The sequence below is a fragment of the Stenella coeruleoalba genome (assembly GCF_951394435.1).
Source record: "Stenella coeruleoalba genome assembly, chromosome: 5".
Lineage (NCBI taxonomy): Eukaryota > Metazoa > Chordata > Mammalia > Artiodactyla > Delphinidae > Stenella > Stenella coeruleoalba.
In genome coordinates this window covers 61484523-61508112 of record NC_137150.1, presented here as the reverse complement: position 1 = coordinate 61508112, position 23590 = coordinate 61484523, and the positions used below count along the sequence as shown (strand labels likewise).

General features: G+C 47.7%; 3 protein-coding genes across 11 annotated transcripts in view; 2 read left to right on the top strand and 1 right to left on the bottom strand.

Moving 5' to 3' along the window:
- The window catches only part of PARL (presenilin associated rhomboid like), a 65278-nt gene extending 62071 nt beyond the window's left edge, over window positions 1–3207 (top strand). The window contains exon 8 of one of the 2 annotated variants that reach the window (XM_079922526.1): window positions 2062–3207. In XM_079922526.1, the coding sequence (XP_079778652.1) occupies window positions 2062–2173 (112 nt within the window). In that variant the 3' untranslated portion in view covers window positions 2174–3207. The remainder of the gene's footprint in view (window positions 1–2061) is intronic. The other variant, XM_079922525.1, reaches the window with a different exon arrangement.
- Window positions 3208–5800: 2593 nt separating this feature from the next.
- Window positions 5801–14075, top strand: MAP6D1 (MAP6 domain containing 1). Of its 2 annotated transcripts, XR_013828501.1 has the most exons (4): window positions 5801–6260; window positions 11245–11362; window positions 11942–12081; window positions 13505–14075. XR_013828501.1 is itself a non-coding variant. In XM_079922527.1 (3 exons), exons 1-3 carry the CDS (start codon window positions 5881–5883, stop codon window positions 12020–12022), a joined length of 579 nt encoding a protein of 192 aa, XP_079778653.1. In that variant the 5' UTR covers window positions 5801–5880; the 3' UTR covers window positions 12023–14075. The 2 variants fall into 2 exon arrangements, 1 of the variants encoding a protein (XP_079778653.1); XM_079922527.1 differs by having other exon boundaries at window positions 11942–14075.
- A 2431-nt stretch (window positions 14076–16506) lies between these two features.
- YEATS2 (YEATS domain containing 2) overlaps window positions 16507–23590 on the bottom strand; it is a gene marked incomplete at its 3' end in the record, with an annotated part of 115072 nt that continues 107988 nt past the window's right edge. For all 7 annotated transcript variants that reach the window (XM_079922513.1, XM_079922517.1, XM_079922518.1 and 4 more), the window contains 6 exons: window positions 23500–23579; window positions 22350–22551; window positions 20492–20718; window positions 19533–19607; window positions 18769–18842; window positions 16507–17381 (listed from right to left, as the gene is read on the bottom strand). In XM_079922513.1, coding sequence (XP_079778639.1) covers window positions 17273–17381; window positions 18769–18842; window positions 19533–19607; window positions 20492–20718; window positions 22350–22551; window positions 23500–23579 — 767 coding nt within the window. The remainder of the gene's footprint in view (window positions 17382–18768; window positions 18843–19532; window positions 19608–20491; window positions 20719–22349; window positions 22552–23499; window positions 23580–23590) is intronic.

The following is a 23590-nucleotide window of genomic DNA, read 5'->3' as shown; positions in this document are numbered from 1 at the left end:
TGGATCAAATGTATTTTAAAGTCCAGAATCTGAAAGGCAGAGGAATCCTTTCTCTTTGCTGTTTCTAATTTCAACTCCTTTCATTTACTAGATCTTGGTCATATCTAGAATTCATCTTTTCTAACATCTTTAATGGTGAAGATTCCTCAGTCTAGATTAAAGATGTTAGAAAAGGTAAAGATCTGTTAGTAACCTCCTGCACATTGCTTTGACTTTATGTCCCTGACCACATTTTATGGTCTTCACCTTGTACTGCTGCAGTAATGATAGCTAATGTTTACTGAGTATTTGCTGTGTGCCTACGCTAAGGAGTAATTTAATACTCTTAACATCCTGTGAGGTAGTCCAACTTACAGAAAGGAAACTGCTTAAAGAAAGGAGTTATCCAAGGTCACACAGTGAGTCACTGCAGAGCTGGAGTTTCAGACTGAGCACTAGACTGTGAGGCTGCTACCAAAAACAAACAGAAAAAAAGATACCTCAAAAATTAGTCGGTTTGAAATATTTTCCTAATTTTAATTTAACCAAATGACCAATTACATTTGAACTTACGAGTATAATCAAAACAAGTACCTGTAAGATTAAAGTGTTTGACTCTTTGCTTGAAATAAGTAGGTTAAAAAGATTTGAGAAGACACTTTACTAATGGAGAGTTCCCGATAAGTGTTTCATTTCTTGTAAGAGTTTTATAATTGCATTTGAATCATAGGATGATCCCTTTTCTCTTGTTTTAAGTTCACCAGAGAACGTCACTCTAAGCCCAAAAGAATTTTGTAAACATGCCTGTTAATTTGCATGTTTTTAAAATGCTTTTTTTCTTTCTGTAAATTTACTGATTATTTTTCAAAATTTTAATGGTGACTTTTTATGATTAAATGTTAACTATATTTAGTGAGAATTAGGATTCAGGTACAATTCAAGCCCTTTGTAATAAAAAAAAATACATGCTCCAAACATTAAAAAAATGTTAAAACATTAAACTGCCATTCTGATATCAATTAAATTGAATAGAGCATTTTTTCAGTCAGGTGTCTAAGATGAAAGATCAACAAAATCTAGTTTCTGCCTCAGGGAACATGAAATCTGTTTGGGGAAACCAGGGCAAAAATAAAAGTTTCAATAACAGAAGCTTTTTAAAATAGCCATTCCAAATGCCCCTCCTGCAGGGAAGCTCTCCGGGGAGGCAGGTGCCCTTTGAGCCTGTGCTGCCCTCGGGTAGAGCTCCTGGTCGTGCAGACCCCAGGCCGTGGGCTTCTGATCTCACTCCCTGTGTGTTCCTCAGCTTAAGCAGATGCTCCCGAGAGGCTGAAGTGTAGCACCGCGGTTAGAGCACAGGTTACAGGGTCAGATTTGGGTTCTAGTCTCAGTTTGGTCATTCCTAGTTGTGCAGCCTGAGCAAGTTAAATTACTAAACCTCTCAGTGTTTCACCTTCCTCGGCTTATTGCTTCAGGCTGCTTTTAGGCATTGTTTAGGCATGTTTAACAGAGGATGGGGATTGGAGCTGTATTTTAAAAGGTGGGCAGAATTTGGATCCTTTTGTGTAGCCAGGCTGAAGGTGAGGAAGGAGAGACATTTAAATTAGTATAGCCATCATTATTAGTAAATTCTGATTCTGACATTTCTTACACTTGACATAATAAAAAGAGTCCAGGCTTAGAATCGCTCTGACCTGCTAGTGAGTGCTTGATTGACCACTTAAAAGCTGTTAGCGCCTTGGGCAAATGACTTTCTTTCAGACTTGATTTCTTCATGTTTGTAAATGGGAAAAGTGATACTTGATTTGCAGGGTTGTGGTGAATTAAAAGTAGTGTGTGTGAAGTACTTACATTTTTGGAGCAGTCACACATGGTCCATCCTATTTCCATCTTTTATGTCTTCTGTATATTAAAGGTAAGTCATTGATCTACATTAAATAAATTAATCAGCTTTTTTAATATGCTGGATAGTAAATGACAGTGACATTCAGTTTTTAAAATGTCAGCTTGATATCATCATAGTACTTGGCATTTGTATGTCATACTGTTTGAATGTTGGACCTGGTTTGTTTTTCTTTTCCCCAGATGGTATATTACTTATGGTCATGAACTCATTTGGAAGAACAGGGAGCCTCTAGTGAAAATTTGGCATGAAATGAGGACTAACGGCCCCAAAAAAGGAGGTGGCTCTAAGTAAAACTGGGGTTGGACAATACTGGTACGACTGGTCCATGCTGCCTGAAGCCCTAGGAATGCATCGGCCCTGGAGTGACCACATCTTTGCTCCTGCCTGGAAGACACTGAGCATCTAGCTTTCCCAGTATTTTAAACTATGTCCCCAGTACATGTCTCATTAGAAAATGAATTATGACAAAGTTGTGAAATAAAGGTTTATATCTCTAGTTTGTAAAGAGCGGGTATATGTCTCTTTTGAAGAGCACTAATGCTGCCCTGGAATCTTGCTGTTCGTTGTTATATTTAACATAGTTTGAGTACATGGAAAGGTCTGATTGGAACTCAGAGGTGCTTGTTTTTTAATGTTGGCCTTCTAGCACCTCTGCTAAATATTTACTCTTACTTACCTACCCCTTTCCTTGCTTGGTTAACAGGTAAAAGTTAAGAGCATCTTCTCTCTGGCATGGCTCTGAAATAACAGCTGCAATATTTTCTAAATTTTCCCAAAAAGGTAGGTAACGTTTCGTGGCAGTGAGTGGCATATACAGAAAGACATTTTTAAGTTTTGCTTTCTAGGTTAAAATTGTAGCTAATTAAGAATTAGAAGGAAGTATCTTGGATAAATGCGGACTTGAATCTGAGCCTAATAGCATCTTATGTTGGAAAATGTACATTCTTTGAAGTGGAGCATCATACTGACATAGCAGACAGTGGTCGTCGTCATAGCTTCACTGTAGTGGAACTCGTCCTCGTGATTGAGAATTATTTCTAGGAAATGCGATTTGAGAATTTAAAAGTTTTTCTTGAAAGGATTTATAGGAGAGTTTTTGAGTCTTTTGGTTGATCTCAAAGAGTTACACCAAATTTTGCACCTTGTGCTGGAGAGGGCCGGGCTTGCGTGGTGGCGGGCACAGAGCGCCTGGCTTCATGACAAGGAAGGGAGTCGTGCTCACCTCACACGGTGTTGAGAGCTGAATGGCAGCATGTGCCCAGCACATAGGAATTATCCAGTTATGGTGGTTCTTCATCTTTTTCCCACCAACCTGGACTCTTCTCTGCTGCAAAGTACCGGTCATTCTTGCCCGGCAGGGGACTCTGTTCTAGTTTAGAATAGTCTAAACTAATGTCACTTTAAGGAGAGAGAATTTTTGTTAACCCAGCCCTCATTTTGCCAGTAAGGAACCAGGGCGGTCGTGTGTGGGAACTGCCCAAGGTCACACTGCTGTGCTTTGACATTTCTGAATATGTAGTTATGCTAAGAACCCTGTGACTTACAGATGAGACAAGAAGTGTTTTTCAGAGATGGGATGGGAGGCTGAGATCACATGGACATTCCATATGGAGTCCAAAATGAAATTCATGTTGTCCGTGGGCAGATCTGGAAAACAGGCAACAAAGACACGTCTGCTCTCTCTGCTTTGTGATGTTTAGAGAAGGAACGTTTGGAAGGTCAAGTTACCTACCTGTGAGAGGCCTTGGGAGGTCAGCACCCAGCTCCAGAAGCATAAGCCTAACTGTCCATAGCTTTGGCAACTTTCCCTACTCTCCTGTTTGCCCACTGGGGTATCTTGCTTTCTCATCTTGGCTTCTTTGCTGGCATGTGAGCACCCCAAGGCTGTGCTCTGCCTGGCTAGCGTGCCTCTCAGCCTGTGCTACCTCCACTGTCCTCTGAAGTGTGGGGTCCCAGGAGTGCACTCTTAGCTGTCTCGTCTCTCTCCATTTCTGTGGCTTCAGTTATCTCTGTGAGGCTGTCTTCTGAGCTCTGGACCCACTGAATATCTCTAAGCTGTCACTCAGTACATATGTCTACTTTGTAGACAGTATGGAACTATGTCCCAGGCATAGTTACAGATCCTCAGACCCCACTACAGAGGCACATCAAATATGACTCCTGGCTTAAGCCAGAAACCTGGGGCCATTCTAGATTTCCCTCTCTCACCTCTCATTTCTAGAATCCAGCCCCTTCTCTCCACTCCCAGTGCCTTAAGTTCAGTCCCTTGTCTCTAACCTGGACTGTTGTTAAGATTGTTCTCCAGCTGCTCTCTAAAATGTCCTGTACTTCTCCACAAGGCCACAGAGTGCTAAAAACACTTTAGTCATTTCCTGTTGTCGCCTATGAAAACTCCCTAGTGTGGCTACCAAGGCATTCCGTGGCCCAGCCTCTGCTGCCTGTGGCTGAACCCTTGGCCCCTGGACCCTGCATTCCCACCCGACCCCACTACCCTCCCTCACTATGGGCAGCGAGTCCAGGTCCCTGGCCCTCTCTCCGCTGTTGGAAAGCTCTATTACACTGCTTTCCACATCTGTCACCCACTGCACTGTAAACGTCCTGAAGGCACCCAGCATTATTCCAGGCACATTGTAAGTCCTCTTTGACTGTTGTTTAGTGAATGAAGAAATCAAAACAAGAAGGGCTGCTCTTTTTTTTCTGCAGAACGGAGTGTTTTAGTCACCAGTCTCCCAGGTGGCTGACCCAGGGCCTGGCATACATAAGTCACACAAAGCCAGCGTACCCTGAGCAGGTGTGTAACCTCCCAGTGTCTTCACGGTACACAGGCTCCTCTGCTGCTGCCTCTTGGGCCATGGCCTGGCCAAGGCAGCTGAACTGCTGCCACTTGGGGCAGTCGTTGTGTCGCTTTACTGTGCCTTCAAGCTAAGATAGGCAGTGGTTTGGGAGAGGACTCTGTATTCTGATGGCCAGGGCTGTACTGCAGTCCTCCCTCTGAGGTGCAGGCTGGATGCTGTCCAAGTATATGCTTGAGATGGAGCACTGGGTAATCAGTGCTGTTTCAACAGTGTTACTAGTAATTGGTCTGCAGTGCATACTGAGGGCTAGTGTCAAATATTCAGGAAGCCGTTGCGTGTGGCCAGGGAGCTGTTTGATACCCTGTCCTGCATTAAACAGACTGATCTATGACCTGGAGGATTACCTTTATTTAGCTCTGCACAGGAGGGAGAGAGACTTTTATAGCATAGTGGCCAAAGATTTGTGGCAGCTTTATAAGCAAGCCTTTATGGCCATGCTTTAAAATTAGGGATTTTAGGCCTCAGGAAATATCAGTTGAGGGCTAATGCCAATTCTCAGTGGAAGCTGAATTGGATGTCCCAAATTTGGCATCATAACGGCTGATTCAAACCCGCGTTCTGTGGGAAGCGCGGCCCCAAGTCTTCCCTGTGATCCCCTCATCGCGCGTCTCCCCCTGCGTGCCCACGAGCCCCGCGCTGCAGCCTCGCGCAAATCTGGCAGCCACGGCTTGTCCCCTGTCGGCGGGGTCCAACAGACCCTCCGGGAGGCGAGCTGCAGCCTGGGGGCTGGCGGAGGGCGATCGGCTAGGAATTGTCGCCATTCGGCCCTCGGCCTCTGCGAAGCCAGGTCTAAATTATAAGATAGCATTTAGGGAAGTCTGGATTAAATTATGAGACATTCTTCAAGTTGGACACTTGTGCCTCCGGGCGGTTTCAGTTCCTCCAACCCCAGCCCCGTTTCTGCACCCCGCCAGCCTTACCCTCTTCCTTCACCGGCGTCCAGCTCCAGCCCTGCACAGGCGGCCCTGGCCTCGCGGGGCTGTCGCCCAGCCCTCCCTCCGCTCCCTGGGTGGCCACCCCGAGGCCGGGGGGCGGGGCTGCGGCAGCGCCGGCAGGGCCGCGAGGGCGGGGCCGCGGGCGGGGGCGGCGCTGCCCGGAGCGCAGGGAGTCGAGCGAGCGCGAGCGCCAGGCGCCGGGGCCAGCATGGCGTGGCCCTGCATCAGCCGCCTCTGTTGCCTGGCGCGGCGCTGGAACCAGCTGGACCGCTCCGACGTGGCTGTGCCACTGACCCTGCACAGCTACTCCGAACTCGAGAGCGAGGAGCCGGGCCTGGGCGGTGCCACCTCACGCAGGGGCTCGTCCCCCGCAGGCTCGCGGGACCCCGGCCGGGACGTGCCGCTTACTCAGTACCAGCGGGACTTCGGCGTGTGGACGGCGCCCGCGAGGCCCAGAGATGCAACACTGGGGCGCGGGTCGGGAGCGGGCGGCCGCAGGATCAAGCCCCCCGCGCCCTACAGCCGGGGGGTCTACGTGCTCCCCGTCGGCGACGCAGATGCGGCTGCAGCGGCGACCACATCGTACAGGTATGAGGCTGGGGGCAGGGGAGCGCATTGTACGCAAACCACGTGGTCCCAGGAGACTGAGCTGGGGAGCCTGGAGGATCAGGGTAGGCGGGAGGGAGGAGGCGCCTGGAGCCCCCATCCCACACGACTTAGAGAGCCGTGGGTGGCCTCCGAGGTCATCCCCTTTGGTTCCTGGCACTGCCAGCGTCTCCTTCGATGCTCCCCGACCAGACTCGGAGTGAGTGAGCGAGCGAGCACCTCCGTGGCGGCGAGCTCACTACCTCACTCGCTGCCCTCTCGGGCAGTCCTGGCAGAAAGCCTGCCTTCGACCGAGTTAAAATCCTCTTCCCCTTAACTTCCACCAGGTGGGCCTAGCCATAGGAGGGGTGCTCGCAGGCCAACTGCCTGAGGATCGCCTTCTGTGGGGGCGTTGGTGGTGAGGACCAAATGCAGAGCTTCCAAGTGGGTGGTCCCCTAGAGATGCCACTGAGTGACTGAGGGCAGCTGACTTGGCTTTCACTGAGGACAGGCCTGTGTTCTGCCCCTGGACAGCTGAGGGCTTTCTGTCTTCTTATAACAAGTGATCAGAAAAATTGGAAATTACGGAAATTACAACATAGAAAATGAGTATGCCCTTAATCCTACCCCAAACTCGTAGTTCTTTCTAATCCTTAACATGCATTTGAGTGCGTATCTGTTTATAATTCTTGCATAGATTTGTAACTGTACACGTTTTTTTTTTCTTTCACGTATCGTGGATGTCATTCCGTGTTACTAGATGCTCTCCTACAACATGAATTTTAATGGATGTGCAGTATTTTATCTTATGGATATACATTATCCATATATTGATATATATGTCCACATATTAACCTACTCTCATGTCGTTAAATATTTAGGGTGTTTCTAATTTGGGGCTATTAAAAACACTGTTCCTTTGATCTAGTTACTTCACTTGTAGAAATTTTCCCTACAGGTAACCTTGAACATGGGGTGGGAGCTAAGGAGTATAAGGTACGTGTCAACAACAGTACAGCAGAAAATGGAAACAGTTCCATTGTCCTACTGATGTAGGGGACTGGTTAATTATAGCTCTGCCATAGGATGGGCTACTGGGAAGCCCAGAATGTACTGATAATAGAAGATGTCAAAAAAGATGCAGAACGATACATCTGCTACTATTTGTGTTTTTAAAGGGGTTATTGATACATACATATCTGCTGAAATAAGCGTAGGATGTCTCTGCATGGATGTGTGAGAAAATGGTAACCTTTAGGGAGAGGAAGAAGGGGAAGGAGTTGTGGATGCTGCCAGGGGTGGAAGGAGACTGAGGGACTTTTCACTCTGCCCTTTTGAATCACTGCTTTGTTTTTTTCTTTTGGCTGTGCCACATGGTTTGCAGGATCTTAGTTCCCCGACTAGGGATGGAACCCATGCCCCCTGCAATAGAAGCACGGAATCCTAACCACTGGACCACCAGGGAATTCCCTGAACCACTGCTCTTAAAAAAAAAAAAAGTACATGTATTACCTTTAACAAAAAATTTTAGAGAAAAAAATCTCTCTTTTGATCAGCATTCTTGTAGCTAAATCTTTGCTTATACAATAATTTCTTTAGTATGAATTCCTACCTGTGGAATTAAGGGCCAAAAGGTATGAACTTTCTCCTTCAATTTTATTACTTTTAAAATCAACTGTATTGAGGTATAATTTCCATATAGTAAAATTCATCCATTATAAGTGTACAGCTGGATGACTTTTGTATACACCTGGGCATCACCACCATAATTCAGACACGTGGAACATTTTGTCTCCCCAGAGGTTCCTTCACGGGCATGCAGGTTTTAAGGAACTCGATGGGGAGTGGCTGTTTCAGGATGGGTCTTGTGTTCAGGGACGTGTGCTCAAGCTGAGCTGCAGAAATGCAGCCAGGGGTGTCAGGGCAGGGCAGACACTGAGCCGCAGCACTGGGGCCCCAGCCACGCAGTGGACGGTGCCGACTGCTGCACGACGGGGCCCTGAACCAGCTGGAGGGGCCTTGAATGACAGGTCTGGAAGGCCAGAGGTCCTGGGTGTGCAGCGCCTTCAAATGGCTGATGTTCCAGGCACAGATGGGGGCGGAACTTGCAGGGAGATAGCTTCAGCTCAGGGAAGGAAGCACTTTCTAATAATTAGAACTGACTGGGATGGGTAAGGTCACGTGGTGCTGATCTCCTGCTCACTGGAAGTGTCCAAGCAAAGGCTGGACTTTTAGAAGCCATCCCTCACCCTTGCTGAGCAGATGGCAGGTTTGAATGTCCTGCTGGGTCCTTCCAGCTCCAGTGATACTAAAGGTACTAGTTATTACTCTCTGCTTGGCACGTACCAGGCACCAGGCTTAGGACTTCCCACAGATTATCTCCCCAAGACTTCACAATAACGCCCTGGAATAAGTTCAGTTCTTGCTGTCCCCATTCTATAGATGAGGAACTTGAGTGGCTGGCACGAGGTCACGCAGAGCAGAGCAGAACCCAAGTGTGTCTTGCCTCAGAGACCAAATCTGTGCCCCTAATAGGTTATCATCTCCTAAGATGCTGCCTCCTCTGAATCAGGTAGTTGCTTGACCTGTGTCCGGCAGTGGTGGAAAAGTACTGAGTTGGGCAAGAGTTGGGACTCACTAGAGCTCTCCTTCCTGGTATATAAACTCGGTGGGTCACTTGGCCCCTCTGACCCTTTCCTCATCTGTGAAGCAGAAATAGCAAGAGCTTAGTTGCCTGGGTCACCTGGCAGAGACATAGGACCACTGCTGAACTTGGCTCCCCAGCACCGTGCGAGCCGACCTCGGGGACCCTCCATCTCCCAGCTCTACTACTGGACTGAGCAATTCCATCCCACCTGCCTTCTTGAAAGATGCACGTTACCTAAGCGAACTAGTTAAAGAAATTTACAAAGCAAAGGAAATGAACAGATCCAGAGAGCCCAGGGATACGAGTACTCGTGGCTACTCCTCTCCACCCCAGCAGGTCCTGCCTCACCTGGCCCTTGGTCTCCAGGTGAGAACTGACCTGCCTCTCACTCGGCCAGAAGGGCAGCGGGTCCTGCCCACTGCCAGCCTGGGTCCTTCCTCCTGACCAGCTCCTCCCAGAGCCTTCCCTCCAGAGTTCGGTGTGTCAGCACCCCTGGCCCAGTCGTCTCCCTCTTTCCTTCCTGGGTGAGTCAGTTAAAGGGCCAACAGTCAAAGTGCCAGACTTGACTCCCACTTTTCCAAGTGCCCATCGGGAAGGCTTAGGGAAGTTCAGGGATTTGTTTGAAGCCATGTTGGCCTGAGAACCCAGGCCTCAGGACCCTCAGTCTGGCGCTCTGCAATGCCCTGGGTGGCTCCCTGCCCTTCAGCAGGAGGGACTGCGGCCCTCAAGGTCCAGCTGAGGCTCACATGAGGTGGACAGTGGTGGAAACTTGGTGAGGGGAGGCACAGTTGACTCAGCTAGTCCTGTATTATCTCCTTGGCAGGCCATTAGCCTGCCCTCCTCATCTCCTGGGCAGTCACCAGGCCCTGCCGAGTCTGTCTTCAACGTCCCTTCTCCATCCCCACTGCAGGCCTCCCTCTCACCTGGGCTCCAGCACCAGGCCTGTCCCACAAGGAACCACAGGCACTGCTCTAGCCCCTGGCTCTGGTCACCTCCTGCTCTGGGACCCCTGCAGCCACCCTGGGGCAGCAGGCTTGGGCTGCCAGACCCAAGGCTCAGTTCAGTGTGGGAACAGAAGGGCACACCAAGGGGAGGACCTGCTTCCCCAGGAGAAACAGAGTAGCAGATGGCTCGGGCAGCTGGTCTTTGAAACCTTGCAGCTTTGGAAGCAAAAGTTATCCAATAGGGCCTTGGCCCAATTCGCCTCCTGGTACCCAAGTGCTGGCCACAGACAGACACAGCTGCTCCCTGCACACGTGTCATGCCCAGTGGTGCCCAGCTGTGCTGCTAAGGAGAAAAGGCTGCTTTGTTGATCTCAGGGCCTGAAACCTGGCCAGGGCTGTGGATGGGGTGAGATAGGCTGGGCTGGACCCAGCCCAAATATGGATGCTGCCTCTGGCCATCTGGACCCTTTTCCTCAGAACATCACCTTGGCCAGCGGCTCCTGTGGGCACAGGAGGTCTCTGCCATTTAGTAGGGGAGTTGATAGAATTAAAATAGGTGTTTTTTTTTTTTTTTTTTTTTTTTTAAGAGGAACTGAGGAATTGAGTCTTTGTCAAAAGAATGCTACTCTGAGCACTTGGAGCTAGGCCGTGCCAGCCTTGTCACTTCCCTCCAGGTAGCCAACATCTACCCCCTGTGCAGACCACCGTCCCTCCCTGCTCCTGCACATCAGTGCCCGCGGGCACAGCGCCATACAAAAGCCACAGCGCCAGGCTGTCTTTAGTTTCTTGAGATGGTCACTACGACTTATACTCTTTTGTAGGAGTTAATAAGACAAGTTATTAAAAACTAAACACAACACTGAGCCTCATTTTCTTCCTCAGTTGTAACCAGGTATGGAGGACCGTGCAGTATGCTGTCCAGTCCGTCACCTCCTCTGGACATAAGGGCCACCAGTGACGTGGGCTGCAGGCGAGCGACTTTCGCTGGTTCTGGGCCTCTAGGGCCCCTTGAAGTGGCCCGGAGGCAAGATAGGGAGCCCTGGAGGGCAGGGCTGGAACGTGCTGTCTCTGAGGGCCGGCACACGCCGGGAGCTCGCAGTTCGGGATGAGTAGGATCCAGTTGTTAACTGAGCTCTCTGCTTACTCCCCGTGCAGCCTGTGCCACTGCTCCCCAGCAGCGTGAGAGAAAATTCCCGCTGGAGCTGTCTGGGGTACACTTCGTCTGCTAGTTCTGCCTTTGTAAGGGGAGAAAGGAACATCTGCAGCCAAAGCAGCATCTCAGCAGTGGACATTGGTCAGGAATATTCCAGAAGCACAGGGCAAGGGCCGAGGCCTCTGAGGGGTCAGGGGAAGGGACGGGAGACCCTGTGCAAGGTTGTGATGTGTTCTGTTCCAGACAGGAATTCCAGGCTTGGACTGGAGTGAAGCCATCGAGATCCACGAAGGTGAAACCCGCCACAGTCATCACAACCCACAGCTCTGGATGGGACAGCAGCCCCGGGGCTGGCTTCCAGGTCAGTCCGAAGCTGGTGCTGCAGGGCAAGGGGCTGGGTGCCTGGCTGCAGGCGGTGTGAGGACAGAGGCTTTTCTTCCAGGTTAGGGACTAGGAGTCAGGTTTGGGTGGTGTAGGATGGCATTATGCCAGGGACAGTGGTGTCTCAACACCCAATTGTCACTCGTGAACAGAAAGCCAAGGTGCTGCTTTGTCGTTAGCCACATGTGTGTCCCCCTAGTGCTGACTTCTCTGGGGAGAAGGGTGTCCCCTCCCTTCTAAATCCCAATCTTACCCTTGGCCACTGAGCCCTAGTGACAAGCTGTCCAGGCCCCGGCGTTCATGTAAGGAGGAGCTGGAAGGGAGGTGGGGCCGTTCAGCTTCCTGACTCAACCCAAAAGAGGCTTCAGGGAGAAACGAAGGTCCACGTGCTCCATCTGGCCAATGTCCCCTAACGCAGGAACCCTGCGTTAACTGCAGACCCTTCAGGTTAGCAGTCCCAACTCTCAAGGACAAAGAGGGGATTTTTTTCCTGGAGCTGTGGGGAGGGGGAAAGTCGAGGGAAAGGCCCGCTGATCTGTGGCCACATTTCATTTTCCAGGTCCCTGAGGTGAGGAAGAAGTTCGCCCCTAACCCCTCAGCCATCTTTCAGGCCTCAGCTCCCCGGATCCTCAACGTGTGACTGCCCACGGAGAGGAGCGAGCAGCCACAGAGGATCAGAACCCACTGCCCGGGGACTGGGTGAGGTCTCAGGACCAGATGGCCCCTGCTGTCAGAGGGGGAGGGTCCTCCGTTCTCACCGTGGGGCACTACTTCCTCTCCAAGCTGCACGAGGCTGCGGGCAGAACAGAGGCACAGAGGGACACAGCACCACCCAGCTCAGCTCTGGGCCTCAGAGATGTGTGCGGAAGGCTTCAGATCTTTTTTAATTGCCTCTTTTGGCCACCCTTCATTTTTTAAATCTGAAGAACTTGATCAATTCTACTGTGAACTGAATTGGTCGCTGGGGGCTGAGGAATATGGACATAACAGGTCCTTGAAAGATCCAGTAATGTCCACGTTGTTGTTTTCGCAGGCTGCATGACAATTTTATAACCGATGGTAACCCAAGGTGGTGTCCTTGGATAGTCCCACCAACGGCCCCACATGTTCAGGCTGTAGAAGAAATCTTAGGTTATCACCTGCATGTGACTCATGATGATGCTAAGTAACCAGGAAGAAGTTTCCCAAAGAAGCAGAATATCAATCATAGGGTTTCAGTTTTAAAGACAATTTCTTTATGGCCAAGACGACCCTGGTTTTAACAAAACAAACATTTCTTGGGATGAGTGAAGTACTGAGTGAATGACATTTACCTTAGTATTACTGACTCGTTTTGTTCCCTTAATGTATTGATGACTAGATGGGAACTACTATACTAAGAACTGGGAGCTTCTTTGGGAGAAGGGTGGCATTAGCTTCATTCCCTGAAAGACCTGAAAACGTCATCTCATTACAGGGAGCTCACTAGCTGTTGAGGCAGCTCATTCTGTTTTTGGAAGGCCCTCTCCTTTCTTGACAAATTCCAGCCAGTGCAGCCACTTGGAACTAGCCTGGTCCCCTCTTTGCACAGCAGCCCTCGAAACATTTGAAGGAGTTTGTGTTCCTTTTAGAGATTAGAGGCACAAGCTAAGGACAGTTTCGGTAAGGAAGCTCAAGGATTTCCCTTTGGATCTTTACCTCTTTCCAACCCTCAGGTGGCTTAGCCAGGTGAGCATTTACTTTCACCACAGGAGGTGGCATTCAGGTTTTAGAAGCAGCTCAGAGCGGAGGCGGAGCCCTGTTTCCAGCTCAGGCTGCGAGGGGCCATCAGTCCCCTCAGAGGTGCTAGCACCCAGCTCTGGCACATTTCCAGCAAAGGAAATGTTGAGAGAATCATTTTAAAGGGAAAAGCAAAACCATATGCTTACACAAAGGGTCCTATTATTTCAGACTTCATTGGTTTGCATGTTAGATGCTTCTAAGGGAAAAGAGACTGCGTGCTGGGCATTCTGTGAGAAGCAAACAGATTAATGGTACAATCCCAGATTTTACTAAAACGCAAACATATTGTTTCAATTTAACATTTCTTTAAATTAATTATAAACACGAACGCCTTCTCATGTCTTCCTTTATCTCCTCTTAGTAAGAGGACTTCAATGTGCCATGGCTACTGCTGCTCTCCCTCGGAGGCTTGTAGATTCTGAGAACGCTGACCCTGGGCTGCAGTCGCACTGCTGTCGTATGTAGTAATATTTAACACAACGCATGAACTTCCTCTTTTACACTTACCCATTTCCCCCCAACCCCGCTAGGAGCCTAGGGTAAAAGGACTGTCTTTGAAGCTAGTCTTGGGCTCAAATCTTGGCTTTTCCATTCACTAGCTGGGAGCAGTTTAAGCTTCTGTTTCCTTATCTGCAAAGTATGGGTAATGCCACTCCCCTCCCCACCCCCCCTAGAGAACGTGTTTATGTGCAGCGTGCTTAGTACAGTAAATGGCCAACAAAGCACAGCTGCTGTACTTATTCTCTCCTGCCCAAGCACCCCTTCCCGGGAGCCTGCTTTACTCCCATCTGCAGCTTTGGTCCATCTGATGCCACTGACAGGCCCTCTCAGTAGCCCCTGCCTGTGTCACACCACGTAGCCAGCCATGCCCATCCCTCCCCCAGAGCCTGTCCCAAGAGCCCATTCACTGAGCTGGGGGTAAAGCAGGCTGCCCCATGCTGGCAGTGTTGGCACTGCAGCAGCGGTGGGAGCACCACTGCCTGAGAGAGGCCTGACCTCTGGAAGGCATCCTGCACACCCAGGAACAAACAGCTTTTCAAAAACACCCCAACCCAACAGCCTTCCTTACTAGACTTCATTAATTATTAGATCTGGATTCTGAAACAGCAGCTTCCTCCCACTAGGTCTTCATAAGGCCTTAACACTGAGATAATAGCAGCCTCAGCCACGTGGTTCCAACTCACCTAGGTCATATGTATGATACAAACAGACGAAGACCGAAAGGAACGCACTGGAACACTGATGGTGGCTATCTTTGAGAAGGGGAACTATGGATAATTAAGAATTTTTTACACCTTACAGTATTTGCTAAAAGTTTCTATATAATTAGCATTTTTATATTAAATTAATAAGCAGTTTAATCTGCTTGTTAGGTAATTTTAGCCAAAGGAAAGAGTTCAAATTAATTATTCCATGACCAAAGTTAGCGCTGCAGTAGCAGCCTTGACCAGCCGTGAGGAGGCCCAACCACAGGGAGGCCCCTGGGTCCTGTCACCCACAGTCATTTAGACCAAGACTGATGGCTCCGTAGTGAGTCGAACTCAGAAGAACCCATTACAAACACTGATACTTTCATCCTTGTAATAACTCCAGGATTTTTGGCCAAACTCCAAAAAGCAGCTTTTGAGAGAACCTTGGCCATGCAGCCCACCCTGGGCCAACGGGGGACCCTTTGAGCAGGATCAGCTCCGCTGGCCTCACTCACACAGGCGCCTTCAGTCAGTTAAGAGGGAGTCCCCGATTAAGGTACTGTGACACTGTCCCGTGGCTCCTGTCAAAACCGTGGCTGACACAAATAACATTCAAGAAGGGGGCCTAGTCAATGCCCCTATTCTCCTTCCTCCAGACCATCAACTCCCTAAAGGTTGACACTAAGTGAAGCCTGGTCCCAGGAAAGCTACATACTTGGATTGTATTACAGGGCCTCCTCCCCAAAGAACTACTTACCTTTGAAGAACCAAAGCTTTCAAAGCTTTTAGTTCTTATTAAGGGTGGATATAAATAATAGTCATTTCTGAAATATTTCTGTACTTGCTGTAATTTTTTAGCCACTGTGATAGCAGATGGTCCCAGCAGGACTGGGTCACAGGAGTAACTTCTTTCTGGCTTCAGCACAGACCCATTCTTGCCAGATGAACCAGTGTGCTTCTTGATTGGACAACAGGAGCTGTTTTAATCTTTGCCTTGGCTTTGAGGTAGTTTTCCTTTGCTCCAAGCTGTCAGAAACCACTATGGCCAGGACCAACATGCATTTTTCCAAAACTTTTTCAGATTTTTATATAACTGTAATCCTTATTTTAAGTAGCTGCAAATTCTTTTTGGAAAGAAGTGGAAGAATTAATTCAAGTACACAAACAAACACCTATACCTTTGCCTCATCCCAGCTCTTTTTGACCTAATGTAAGAAAAACCCTACCAAAGTGTAGTGCTCCAAACTCAGAAAAACCCATCACAAATACTGAAAGATTTATTGTAGATATTTTTGTTACACAATTATGTTACATATTATGATACAAATACATTTCATTGCAACATTAATATATATGGGGACTGTTAAATCGCTTACTATTTCTTTTGCAAAAAGATAATTTCTTGAGGCTTTCACATCTGTAATAACTGACTCTGTTCTCATTTGGAGCAAATCTTCATTCTTTAGATCTGAGTCACAGTCCACTGCTGAATGAGTCTACACTTGCCCATTAACCTTGCTTGGAGTATTTTATGTATGGAATATCTGAGCCTTTACTACTGAACTGTTTTATTACTAAGCCAGGACATGCCCTATGCCTTACTGAGTAATTTCCCTCTGCAGCTGCTGTCCTCAGATGCTGAATAAAGGGCAGATTTCTTGTAGTTGCCTCCCTGCCTTCTCCTGACTCGAACATCTAGAGGATTCATGAAAACGTGAATTATGTTGCTTGGATAAGTTTCTTTGGCTCTGACTCACAGCTTTCAGTTTTTCTTGGAGCAGATTCCTAACTGCTGAGAATAAATTCTTTACTTCTACAGACTGTCAGGAGGATTGGGGTAAAGTGTCTATAATGAAACTGGACATCATGCAGGGTGCGGCTAACTTTCCTTTTTCCGACCACTTCTGCCTCCCACTGAGATGGCCTCTGCCTATGACACAATCTGTTCTCACTGCTTCTGAGCACTGACATCCCTGTGTCTTGCCTTTGACAGTCCTTTCTCTACCTTTAAGGCACTCACAAGTGTTTAAAACACTTTTCTTCTTGGGAAAAACTCCTTGACAGAGAAGAACAAGACACCAAATCCACTGGATAGGTTGAACTGTCCAAGGGGCTGCTTCCCACTGGCCACTCAACATGGATTCAGCAGCAGAAGCTCCAGCAGACCACGCCAATGGTGAGGAACCAGCTCTCTGCCTGGCACACACTCAAAGCTGGCCTGACTCTGCCAAGTGCCACGGGCTTTGTGGGTGCTGTCTATGGCTAAGAGCTTCTCAGTTGTAGTCAAACCTTTTCCTGACCTATGCTGGGATCTGTCCATCCCTTGACAATGCTCTGAGACTGGTTGTAGTAATGTTCCTGTGTCCCATGAAAGAAGCATTCTCAGTCTGCAGCCTCCCAGGCTTGTGTGTCTTCCACACAGCATCACTGCTTCCTGAGCCGATGCTTGGGGTCTGAGTGCCGAAGCCCAGCCCTCCTCCAGATGTTATCAGGGTAACTAGAGGGTGGTGGTGGTGGTGCCTGTAACCCCAGCCCACAGAATGGGTGAAATCTCTAGCTTGCCAGACTCATTTTCTGCCTCCTGGAGGGAGACTCAGGCCCAAGGTGCCCACTGGAAAACACACAGAGGACAGAAGGGCCTGATACATGGGGCCTGACCCTGCTCTGATGGAGACCCTGATGGAGCCTGCACGGAGAGGGAACAGATTCAAGCTGACAGAGCATGCATCCACTCATGGCTTCACTCTAGAATCGGGAAACAAACTTCTCTCCTAAAAGGATTTGACCTGGGACTGAACACTGGTGTTACTAAGTGGAGGCAATGGTTTAGTAGCCATCATACTCCGAGGCACACAGAAAACGACCTTCTCTCCCAAATAGAAGAATCATCACAGTTCAAGACTTCGAATCCTGCTTTCCTAGGGGCATCTTCATTCTGTTCACTGATCTTCATTCAATATCCCCATGTGTTTGTTTGTGAGGAAGTCCAGAAAAGGAGTGTTGCAAATGGCCTGGTGAATATTACTCACTGTAATTTCTTTGGGAATCCTGGTCCAAAAAACAAAGATGTTAGTGATTCTCTCAAATATGTAAATAATTTAACCAATTAAGTTACCGAAAGGACCATCCCATGCACGGGCTCCAGTAGGTGGGGATGATGATGAGTGATAGGCATGGTTTAGGGCCACTCTGGGGATGGGGAGTGGGCAGGTGCCTTCTCTCCCCCCCTCTTCTTTCCCACTAATTCCTTTGACTCTGGTGGAGATGTGGCCTACCCTCTTCCCGGTCAGCCCTATTTAGTGCTCAAATATGACTTCCTACCACAGGCATGAGATGGATTTCAATAAGGTGGTTGAATGATTAAGAAGAAGAAAAAAAAAGACTGGGGATTGAGAAAAGAAAAAGGAAGTAAAGCAGAACAGAACGTTCTTGCTGTAATTCAGTCTCAGCCGAATGAAAGCTGAGTCAATGCACCACAGAGCCCATCTCTTGGAAAGATGGGAGATGGAGTTATGGCAGGCCAAGTGTGACGTTCAATGTTCTTATCAGAAGCACTCAGGTCACTCTATGTCTTCACATTTGGAACCAGAGAGGCGAGCAGGGGCTGCAGAGGCACTCCGCCCACTCCTGGATCTCCAGCAGGACAAGAAGCAGCATTACTAGAACTCCTTTATTCCTCACTTTTTGTAAAGACCTCTCTACACTGCCTGATGTGTTACATTCCTGTTAAGTCTGACCTAATCATATTCCTCTGATTTCGGTCTCTTCATGTCCTCAGGTATTCTGTTAAAATTATATAAATTTATGACAGCCTTTAAGCACAACAGAATAAAATAAATTTGTTTCCTTTGAAAGGAATGCCTGTCTATCATTCTTTCAGGGCCCAGGAAAAGAGCAAAATTCAGCGTCCCAATCAATGACAATTAGAGAGGCTGCAAAGAGCACTGGTGAGCCTGTGGGTATAGAGCCAGTGAGATCTAAGTTTAAATCTAGGTTCTATCATGTATTTGCTGGGAAAGCCAGGCAAGATTACCTTTCAGAGCCCGGTTTCCTGATTTCTAAAAACGGAGCATGAGTTCTGAAATGAACAACAAATTAGGTAATATATGCAGTGCCTGGCCCTAAACCTGACACGAAAGAAACACTGCTTTTATCTTCAATGGCAACGAATTGGTATTTGTTCAACCCTGTAACATATGAGAGTCCTACTGAACAGGGTCTATGCAGTAGAGACGGGGAAGATACAGACCTCTCACAACCACGAGACTGTCTCAAAACAACCAAGTAGACCCCCAAGTCTGTCTGGCTCTGAGAATGTCCCAAGCACTGACACCGCCTACTGAAACTGACTTAGGTCTAAAACATCATGATGGGCAACTAAACTGTGAGGAAATATCTGTCAGCCTGATACCACCAACTAAAGAGATAACGGTACCTGTTGTGAGACGCTGCCTGGTATCCAACCGCCAAAGCCTGTCTCAGGATGTCACTGACCAGCTGCTCTGTAGCCTACAACAGAAGATGCTGTTACTCTCAAAAGGGCCACCTGCTTGCTGGCAAGAAGGGATGTAGCTGACCCCATCCCATACCCTAAACTTGGAAACAGCTATATCTAAGGATCAAAAGTCCTTAAGGAAAAATTAAAGGTTCGAATAATAGACCACAAATAATAGCCCACAATTACAGAGGCTATGATTCTGAGAAATTATGAAGGGGGTAACTTTCATTAATCAGACATTATTTTTAAAGAGAACAGGTGAGGGCTATTTGTGAGGTATCCCTGCTCCTGGAGGAGATCTACCAGGAAAGGAACTGCTGAGCTAGGATCTGGCTGGGTAAGGAACCTGGTTTTGTCATCCTCTCACCGAGGGATGGGACAGTTGTGGCTACTGTTGTGACATGTGAGTCACCTCTTTAAGCACTGAGACCTATGACTCTCACCTCAGACTACTTAAAAAGCGCTTGAAATGGCACTGAAAGATATCATTAGAGTGACATCAGCACAGAAACTCTTGTAGCACTACAATTTAATTCATTTAAAAATCAGAAGGAAAAAAAAGAGAAAACTTTAAGCCCGAATAAGCTGAGAAATCGTAAAGCCTGTCATCTCTGTTCCATTTCTGTCCTGCCTGGCTGGCCCCTCAGCGCTTCAGCCCCTGACGGCAGCTCACGGCCCCTCTGCTGCCCACAGGCACCCACCTTCAAAATCATATCTTCCACCACTGACGCATACACATTCCTATGCAGCGCCACAGGCTGCAGGGTGATCCCAATCTGGAAGAGTAGAAGAAAGCCATTTGTTCCTATGTCTTCATGAAAAACAAGCACGCTTCTGATACCCAAGATGATGTCCGGGTGGAAGAATAACTCCACAAACGTTCTGGACAAAACTCATGGAGAAGTAACACAGAATATAACAACCCGAAAATCTGTTATCCTACCACTCCATGTTTCTAAGGGATTGTTAAAAATGCTATTATAATCCTGCTCTTACTCCCTGATCTCCTTCATGAGAGAACGTAGGATTTGCCATGAATTCTGACAGTGGGAGCAACATATTGGAAAGCCTGGAATCAGACTCTCAGGCCCTATTTGCAATAGGTGATAAAGATATACTTGGAAACGGCCCCACTTATCATCTCCTTCTGTAGGTGAAAAAAAACTAGTCTTTCATCACTTGGGTCCCAGGCAGCCGTGCAGCAGGCAGATGCTGAAGTGAGGCTGCGTTCCACTGGAGGTAGGTAGATAATTCTCTCCTGTACCATAAGGGCACTGAGTGCCACGTCCACACCCTGGCAGGGCACTTGGGAGCTATTAGTGTCAGGGAGAGCTCATTATGACATGCCTCATGAGGGAAGGGTGCTTCTACTGAGGCAAATGAGAAAAGAGCAGATGAAAAGTAAAAAACTGCCTACATCTAGCTGCCTTTGCTTCAATTTCATGTTCAACGAGCAGCCTCTCTATACATGTAATTCATTTTCCTGCCCAAGGGCCCCGATGCAGGAAGGCAGGTGCCCAGAGAGCAGAGCCCAGGTTTACCAGGCAGAAGGAAATCATACACCTGCTTCACCAGAAAGTCTGGTGTCAGTTTCTAAGGCTGAACACCTTGCACCTTGCACCTGGTTAGGGATCCAGCAGCACAGGCCTTAGTCCCCTACCTTCTGTGTGATGTCACCAATAAATTCAGAGCCTGGTGTTGGTGGCAGGTAGAATTTCATTTCTTCCTGTTTCTCGTCCTGTTCTTTTTTGATGTTTATCTTTAATGGCTCTGAGAGGTTGAGGATGTCCACCTCCTCCTCATTCTCCGGCTCTCTTTTCTGAAACTGCTGCAGGTCCTCCAGTTTCCGGCAGAGGTTGTCAGCAGAGGAGAATGATGACGGGCACTCTAAATGAGAGGTAATCAGTCTTATGACAGCTGTGGTGACAAAAGAAAGGGACTGTCCATCTCCAAGGGACCAATAGCCTGAGACCCAGAGAAGAAGGGTAAGTATCAAGGGAGCTGACCTTCTTTCTGGTTCTAAAATTCTATGAATCTATAATTATGAGAACTAGTAATTCATAAGGGAGACAAGCACCAAGACAGGCATCCTGTGTTAAAACATACGTGCTGTTAAGGACAATCTAAGTCAAAACAGCACATAATTCATACTTATGCCACCAAAAACAAGGCCATCCTCCCACTCCACTAATTTGTTTTCAGATTTTAAATCTGGAGAATTTAGAAATGCACAATGAAGAAATTAAAAATCATCCATGCTCTGCTTAGAGATAAGTACTACTAACATTTTAGTGTATACCATGCATCCAGTCTTTAATAAGTTGATTTATACAAAACCCAACAAAGAGTATTAGAAGTTTAAAGCCAGCAGGGGCTCTGGGAATCTTCTAGTGCATCCCTTTCACTTTATAGTTAAATAAGTGAGGTCCAGACTGGGACAAGGGCAGCCAGCAGGATGGAGGTAGAGCACCCAGCTCCTGGCTTTCTCTGTTTTATTGGCAGGATGCTCACAGATCAGTCAGTCATATTAACAGAAAGCCTAGTACAGGTAAAGTATTGTGCTTTACATACACTACTGGTGAAGCACAGAAGTAATCGACATGGTCTCTGCTCTCCAAAGAGCTTAGATATAAATCTGACAAACCCTCAAGGTTCTGATATTAAATACCACTGGAGATCAGAGAAAGGAGAGGCCACCCTGTGTTAGGGTGAAAGCTTCATGGAGAAAATGGAACTTGTGCTAAGTCTTAAAGGAACCCCCCCAGACCCTCCCTGTGCTCCAGGTTCCCTCAGACTGGGAGGTGGAGCATCTGTTTTTCTACAGAAATGGGGCTGAGAGGAGAAAACACTCCTTATTCATTAAGGTGAAACTCAAAATATTTTCCCCATATGTCTTTTATACCCAGCTCCCCTGCACCCCTGCCCACATATCTCAGTTATTTGTGTCTTTATCATAAAACAATTCATTTTATCTGCAACATTATTAGTTGTTTAAACCTGTGTCTCCAGCACTGGGCAGTGCACTTCCAGGCTAGGTTTTGGAGATAAAGTAACAGATAAGACATCGTCCCCATCTTCAGGGAGAAGACTCGTCTGTGTGAGGGTGGCTATAAGGTCAAAAAGGAAGAAGTCACTTCTACCACAAGGAAAGGAGTTAGATCAAGAAGGTCTTCAAAGGAGAAATGATGCTGAGGAAGGGGGCTCCTGCATGAACAGTGTGTTCCTGTTGCGTGTCACGGGCCAGAACACTCCTGGCTGGGGCACAACACTTGGGACACTTGGGCACAAATAGTTCTGTAGGGACCATCCTGGGGGGTGGGCGGGACACCCAGGGTGGGCTCCTGTTCTCTAAGGCAGCTCTTGGAGTCCTCAGGTCCCTTCACCTCAGCTGAAGGAAAGAGCATGGAAAACTGCTGGGGCTGACGTGGCCCGAAAACCATGGAGGCTGACAGGTGACCATGTGCTCCAAGGAAACACCTCTCGGCTGCTGATGGTGCCAGAGTCCCACCAGTGCTTACCTGGCTCGCTGTCAATCTGGGTCAGCACATCCTCGATCGAGTCCCCGTCGCTCCTCAGGCTTTCGGGGTCAGGTGGGGTGTAGCCATGGCAGCGACACCAGTGAGCAATGTGCTTGGTTTTAAGCGGGGTCAGGTGATGAAATCTTGGATTCTTTTCCAGTATTTCTTGTAAGACTTTTCGCATTGTCATCGCTCTTTGCCACTTAAAAAAATGGAGGGGGGAGGGGGAGAATTCTTCAACTTAGCGTGTTCAAATAAATCACCCAACTCTAAACTACCATGCTAACTTGTTAGAATCATTTTTTTCTAAGGAAAAAAAATCTGATGGTGTTACTCCTCAGTTTTTTAAAAAAGTAAAAACTCTTACCTAATGCTTATAAAATAAAACTGAAATTCCTAGGTTTGGCCTACAAGGTGTTTCACCTGGTCTTAACCTGTGATCTCCCACTTCCCCAGCCTTCCCAGCCTTACCCAAACTCATCACACAGACTTTCTCAAAGCTTCCTAAGCATGCTCTGTACCTGCTACTTCCCTCTTATATAACCTTACTGTCTGGCACAGTTGCTACCACACGAGTAACAAATACTTGACTTAATTTTAATATAATTCTTTAAAATTTTTTAGAAACTTTTACCAATGCAGAAAAAAGTAGATCTTTCAAAGGCTAGCTACATGTCTTTGGAGAATGAGATTTTTAACTAAGGAAAAAGTTCTACCATCAAATATTTAACGAGGGACTTCCCTGGTGGTCCAGTGGTAAAGCAATCTGCCTTCCAATGTAGGGGACGCAAGTTCGATCCCTGGTAGGGGAGCTAAGATCCCACATGCCACAGGGCAACTAAGCCCTCACGCCGCAACTACTGAGCTCGAGCACCACAAACTACAGAGCCTGCGCGCCACAACTAGAGAGAGAAAACCCACATGCCACAACTAGAGAGAAGGCTGGCGCTGCAACGAAGAGCCAGTGTGCGGCAATGAAGACCCGGCACGGCCAAAAAATAAGTTAAAAAAAAAAATTTAACGAAACATGCTGCAAAATTTATCATTGCTCCATGTGACAAGGTTTATGGAAGCAGCCAGAATGCACATGTGTTTTGGTTATTTTCTCTAATAGGCTCTCAGTGGTGGCCTGCAGCAAACATGGGATTACCTCAGCAGCTCTCCTTTTCCCAATGTTCCAGCCATAATACTGCTCCACAGATTTTGCAGAAAAACAGCTGGCATCTTCACCTAGAATGCAC